General features: G+C 40.3%; 1 protein-coding gene across 2 annotated transcripts in view; it reads left to right on the top strand.

Moving 5' to 3' along the window:
* Positions 1 to 6,165, top strand: part of mettl16 (methyltransferase 16, N6-methyladenosine) — a 27,552-nt gene extending 21,387 nt beyond the window's left edge. For both annotated transcript variants that reach the window (XM_023404027.1, XM_023404028.1), the window contains exons 9-10: positions 4,621 to 4,794; positions 5,215 to 6,165. In XM_023404027.1, the coding sequence (XP_023259795.1) occupies positions 4,621 to 4,794; positions 5,215 to 5,856 (816 nt within the window). In that variant the 3' untranslated portion in view covers positions 5,857 to 6,165. The remainder of the gene's footprint in view (positions 1 to 4,620; positions 4,795 to 5,214) is intronic.
* Positions 6,166 to 6,687: the final 522 nt, after the last annotated feature.

Raw genomic sequence — 6,687 nt, 5'->3', positions numbered from 1 at the left:
CAGGGGGGGCAGAAGTTTCTGCGTGTGTAATTCCTTGCATGGTTGGCTACCTAATTCTGCCTGCATGCATGTGCTCCTATGGTCGCCTGGTATGATGTTGGCACGTGGCGGGGTGGGGTGTTGCATGGCGCTCATTAATGTTACATATAGACTATAACATATGTGACATACATTCAACTGTGACCTACTTAAACTATTATTACCAGGTCAGCCACCAAACTGCTCTTACTACCATTACCTCGTTCAGTCTTTTTTCTTTCAAATCAGTTTTTCAAATTAAACAGTTTCCCTGGTTCTGCTCAAAGGTAAAATACCAGCTTCAATAAAGCCCACTTGAGGTTACATCATGTTTGCTTAAACTCCGGTTATTGTGTGGATTAAAAACATCACTTTGTTGTTAAAAAGAAAAGATAAGTAGGTAGATTTTTTTGCCATTTGACAGAGCCAGGCTAGTTGTTTCCCCGTTTTAAGTGTTTATGCTAAGCTAAGCTAATTGACTGCTGGGTGTGGCTGTATATTTACTGACAGGGAATAAGAGTATTTCCCAAAATGATGAACTATTCCTTTAAAGGTGCAACAATAAAAGTTCTTGTTATTTGAATTCTGGCTTGTCTTTAACAAAAAGAAAAGATGCACAGGATGGATTGTAGTGAAGAAAAACTAGATGCAGGTAAAGAAATCTAGTAAATACAGACAAAAGAGGAGGATAGAGGCATGCACACACAGACAGAGCCTTACTCTATTGTGAACTAGTAGACAGAATAGACTGCCAGACTTTATCTGAGCCCTGAGGCAGGTTGCTGCTGTTGTTGCACATACAGGCCTCTGGCAGGAGGAGGTTCAGGAAGGTCCAGAGTTCAGGAGTCCATGCAGGGGTTTGGGACTTGACAAAAAGGAAAATGGAGGTTGGGAGGAGAGGGGATGATCAGAGTATGATTTACAATGTTTGCCGGAAGGTGAAATTGGCAGTATTTTGTTTCTGCAGTCTGTTTGTGTGCGTGTGCGTGTGTGTGTGCGTGTGTGTGTGTGTGTGTGTGTGTGTGTGTGTGTGTGTGTGTGTGTGTGTGTGTGTGTGTGTGTGTGTGTGTATGTATGTGTATATGTGCATGCATGTGCACTCAGGAGGTCAAGATAGATGATTGAATGACATTATATCTGAAGAGAACAGCTCTTGTTGGGCTCAGAGGCTTTTACCTTGCCTAGTCTTCAAAATTGGGCTAAGCTTTCATTGTGAGGTCGTCATCTATCCATAATGTGTGTGTGTGCCAGTGAGTGTTTGAGTATGCAGTGAAGTGGGAGTGGGTAAGTGGGATTAATAATGGAGTGAAAGAGCAGCAGAATCGGAAGAGGATGTTATTCAATAGAGGTGTGTGTGTAAAACTGCATACACTAGGGTTTCATGCTCTTTGTCTTTGAATCTGTGTTTGTCTGTGCATGTTGACATTGTATGTCTGTGAGTCTGTTTGTACACCAGTGTATTAGTGCAAGAATCTGTGTCAAGGATGCGTGGTACAAACAGACAGGTTTGACTTGATGGATTTTATTGATTTCCTTTCCTTCTACATTGAGCTGCAGGGCTTGCAGAGCGTGGAGAAAATGGGGGAGAGACGTCTGTGAGAAACAATAAGAAATAAAAGAAGCTCTAACCAGCAGCCAGACAAGGCAGCGTCCATCATCAGCCCACTGATTAAAAATGTCCATCTCCCCAAAAATGATTTTCAAGGACCATAATTTTAACTAAAAATCAATAGATGATCAACACTGAAAATCCTTTTATTGGGAGTGAATAATGTAGTTTTGTTTGCAATTATAATTAAGATGATGTAGGGAATATATGTGGATTTATTTATTGACTTAGAGCCATTGAAGAAAGTAAAAACTAATAAAATATATAAACTATACTATAAAATATAAACTATAATTTGAAGTAATAAAAAAGATCTTAGTCTGATGCAATAAAATAAGAGTAATCAAACTTCCGTCTCCAGATCAGTGCAACACAGTGAAGGTCACAGTCTGCTCCTTCTCTCTGCTGTTTGTAGGTCAGTCGGCCATGCTGTCTGCTCTGTCACTGTATGCTGCTGCTACTGCAGACCCCCGCTGTCTCCCCACTTTCAGTGAGCCTGCAGTGACGTGCAAGTGCAGCTTTGAAATATTGTTTGCAGTGGACGATAGCTGCAGAGCGTCTGCTATATTCAGACATAGCTGGGTAATGACCTCCACCGCCATTATAGCGTGACATTAGAGGGGATTAAAGATAAGAAACGGTGTTTAATTCATTGCAGGGTCAGGTGGAGCTCATGTGGTTTGAGTGCCCTCTTGTGGTGTGTGGTGAACATCTGTCTTTTATTGATTTGTCCCACTGATGCACGGTTTGACCACGTACACTCATCCATGATCTAATGATCTATATCTCAGTTAACAATTAACTAGTTGCATCATTCATCACATTTTTAGAGCCTAAGAGAAAGACAGAAAATATTTGAAAAAACAAAAGCTTATCATACATAGTCTACTATGGTGATGGCAATAGCAATTTGCCACAGTTCCTCTGTGGATTTAGTCTGTCTCAGTGTCTTCCATTTCTCCATGTAATCCAAGACTGACTCCAGGATGTTGACATCAGGGCTCTGTGGGGGCCAACCCATCTGTTGCAGGACTTCTTGGTTTCTTGTCTCTGAAGATAGTTCCTTATGCCTCTGGCAGTATGTTTGGACTAGTTGTCATGCTGCAGAAGGGATTTGTTACTGATCAGACACCTCCCTGACGGTACTGAGTGATGGATAAGTTTTGAACATAACTACAGACATCAACAAACTCTTTGCAGAATGGCTGAGAGTCAGTCCACCACTGCTGGCAGTACATCAAAATAAAAATCCAACACTAACACCAATACTGATACAATTGATTCAGCTCATTTTGTAGGAGCTATACACTGCTTGTTTCTATCTGGTTTCACTCTGTGACGAACTGCTACAAACACTTTAAAAAAAAAACAAAAGAATTTGATTTAAGCTGTTCGCTGGTGTGACTAACACCTTGGAACAATGTATGAACACAAGCCAGAACAAGGGGTGTTACTGTGCTTTCTTTGATTAACACTAGAACAGTATTTTAAGCCTTTGTTATACAGTAGATTACATATATATAGTAGAAACAAAATAATGAGAAAAAAACCCCACACCATCCAGGTAAGTAACAGGATGGCAATGTCTGCGCATGTTTGCTCAAGTTGAACTAGTGTCTGTGGTCCTCTGACTGGATAACTGAGACAGCTTCTTTGTGTTCATATGGGCTTGTTGTCATGTTTGCCCACATACCTGATGAAGGTTGAACAGACCCAAATGTTGTAAATTTAATGGATATTCCAGCAGTAACAGGGAAGCAGCATGCAGGACTTCTCTCATTTTTATTCAAGTTCTCCTCCTGTGACACATTCAGGTGCAGAGACTTTTTCAGTTTTTTGAAGGAGAGCGAGCCGTACAGGGCCACACTAAAACTGAAGACTTAATGGTTCAAAAAACTGCATATATTTTGCTACGTTTTCGCAAGTTTATCTCATATATACTACTGTGTTTTATCATTTGCTTTATATCTCATAAGATAATAAAACAATTATGGATTGTAGCTACTGTAAATGTAACAACAAAGTGATACAATATAAATGGCTATGAGTTTGAGTGCTGTTGAGAATTTGAACACGTTAAGACTGAATGAGAGGTACGAGGAACGTTTTAACTTCACGCGTTATTGCTGGTTTCCATAATATGTGCATCCCCTGCTTGTTATTAGGTCTAAAGTTATTGGCAGTAGCATGTCACTCAGAGAGCGATGGTCAAAAAGTTGGAGGTTTAAAGAAAAATCTATACTTTGACGTATGAGATGCAACTCATCTCTTGCAACTGGACTGGAATGCAACTCCTGGATATGAGACTGACAGCTTTAAGAAAAAGTTAATTTTCACAGATGACTGTCCTTAACCACATGAGGAATATGGATTCTTTGGTTTAGATTTTCACTTTTAAGATTTTTAAAGGTGTCTCTTTTAGATGCCTCTTATCAATTATGTTGGTTATAAGAAAACATTTTGTCTTGTCACTGACTTTAAAATTTGCGAAATATGTGTTAAAAAGCTTTTACTGTGTGCAGACCACTACCCTTGACTGCCCTCTGCTGGTGGCCCTGCTCTGGATATAGTGTTTTTGGACTATTAAATAATACTACTAATAAAAAAACAAAACAGACCAGATTAAGAAAAAGTAGCAAGACTAACAATGTGCAGCAATGTTGTATAAAAAGTATGAGATAAGTGGGAAAAGGAGGAAAAATACTGTTGATTAAAAACAAGATGGAATGTAATACTGTGTTTGATTGTAATTTCTATTACACATTAGCTAAATGATCCCATTGACTATAATACCACAGGTATCCATGGCATTTACAAGTCTCACCCACATGTACTTTTTGATTTGTCTGTCTGACCTGCTGCTCTGTTACTCAATTAAAAATATACCTTTAATAAGGAAACTAATTTTAATCGTGTCCTTTTGCATTCTGTTTTACATATCCAGAATAATCTTTGCATGGATTATTGTTTAATTCTCTCTGGTTTTCCCTCAGTCTCCTCCCAGTAAGAAGCGCAAACTGGAAAAGTCCCGGAAACCCTTGTCGTTCACACTTCCAGAGGCAGGAGTCAAGGAGCTCCAGGTCAAAGCCTTGGCGATCGGCTGCACTGCCTGCAGCCCTGTGGACAGCATCACTGCCCTGCTGGAGAGAACACTCACTGACCTGAGGGTAAGACAACTCTGCAAAGTTGTAACATCCTCCTGTCTCATAGTATTATAATTTGCTGTGCTATTTTTTGGCATCAGATAAGGGCTCACTAGTACCTGAAGCAAGAAGAGTGCTTTGATATGTCCCATGTTTATTCCCAAGTTGCACTGTGGATGAATTTTGTTGTATAACTATATAACATTACTATAGAGTTGAGTCGACATGTCTTTGACACAGTCACATTAGAAAAACCAAACATATGCTTCAGGGTCACAAAGGTAGTGTTTATCTGCAGAGCTGTTATGTGAATTAGCAAGTTTTTCATGCATTTACAATCCTGCTCATTCCCTGCATTTAACTGACTAAATGTAATTGATCAGCTTGGTAGATCACACACTGTCAAGTCACCTCAATGTGTCTGTTTGTCTTCTTGCATGACAGGTAATGCACAAACATGTCCCCTGCAAAAAGCAGGAGCAGAGTCTCTTTCTGACAGCTGTTGAGAACAATTGGATCCATGGTCGACAGAGACGACGTGAACAGAAGCGTCAGTTGCGAGAGCTCCCTAGAGCGCCTCACTGTGCAGGAACCAGCTCTCAAACCACTGTGGCCTCAGCTGTGCCTGCCACGGCCAAATCAAACAAACCTGCTTCCACACAAAACAGCAAGACCCAAGGTGATCACGCTCAAAACAAAACCACTTCTGCACAGGAGCTAGATGAACATCAGCTTGAAGAGGAAACAGGAAATGGCTCCTCTTCAAATGACATAAGTAATGATGTAACGCAGAACACAACTGGAGAACAAAAAGAAGTCTCAGAAGATGTAACTGGTGAAGATGTGGACATGGAGTCTACAGGCCCAAAGGAAATACTTGCTGTAGCAAGTGAACTGCCCTCGAAGCAACCCCCGAGCCCTGGTGCAGTCCAACACTTCCTGTTTAAGTGTCTGTTGAATGTGATTCTGGAGGAGAGCGATGTGATGGTTGAGATGCACTGGGTCGAGGGTCAGAACAAAGACCTGATGAACCAACTGTGCACTTACCTGAAGAACACACTTTTAAAGTCTGTCGCAAAGTCCTAAATGATCAGAAGTAAAAAAACGGGTGTGAATTTCACAAACATTATTTTTAGAGATTAGTTCCTTTCTGGACGGTTAAAATGATTTTTCTCTGTATATTTGTATGCAGCTTTTGAGAGGTTTGGAAAATGCCGAATCATCTGTGGCCACTGGAAATTTTTTCCAGTAGAGAATCACAATTACATGTTGCCATTATTCATTTCAGATTTTCCTGTACTTGTTAGTTTACCTTTTAATGCAGTACATACTGCACACTGGTGTTTTTCCTCAAAGCTGTCAAAACATTTGGAATAAATGTACATTTTTATAACATGTTTGCCACTTCATGGTGTTTCTTTTATGCACAGTCAAGTATTTTTTTAATTTGTTGTGTTTTTTGATGATGCTTCAGTGCCTTTAAATGGCCACAAGAGGACAGTGTTTGTGTTTCTTCTACAAGGCAAAATTCTGTTGAATGAAGATTAAATCCTTTGATTGCTGTGTTTTAGACATTGTATTTGTGAATGGCTTTGTCTTGGCAGTCAGCACATCTTAAATTTACACTGCTATGTAATTCAGGATGTTCCTGGAGCCCCTCAGCCTTTCCTGTGCCTGGACAACTTTCAGTATTGTAGTAGCTATTATTACTCTGTTGTAGCCGACACATTTCCTGACCAGGGCTGAGTGAATAACAGGAAGGGAGACCTAAATATCCAGGGCCATGCATACGTGCACGTTCACTGTTGGAGTCAGGCAAAAACACAATTTGCAGATGTACGAAATGTCCCTCGGTTTTGCCATTGAGTGTGTGTGTGTGTGTGTGTGTGTGTGTGTGTGTGTGTGTGTGTGTGTGTG

This window comes from Seriola lalandi, unplaced genomic scaffold (assembly GCF_002814215.2).
Source record: "Seriola lalandi dorsalis isolate HSWRI2012SDOR001 ecotype SW California unplaced genomic scaffold, Sedor1 jcf7180002054200, whole genome shotgun sequence".
Lineage (NCBI taxonomy): Eukaryota > Metazoa > Chordata > Actinopteri > Carangiformes > Carangidae > Seriola > Seriola lalandi.
The sequence above is the reverse complement of the archived record's forward strand: the minus strand, read 5'-3'. Positions and strand labels throughout refer to the sequence as shown.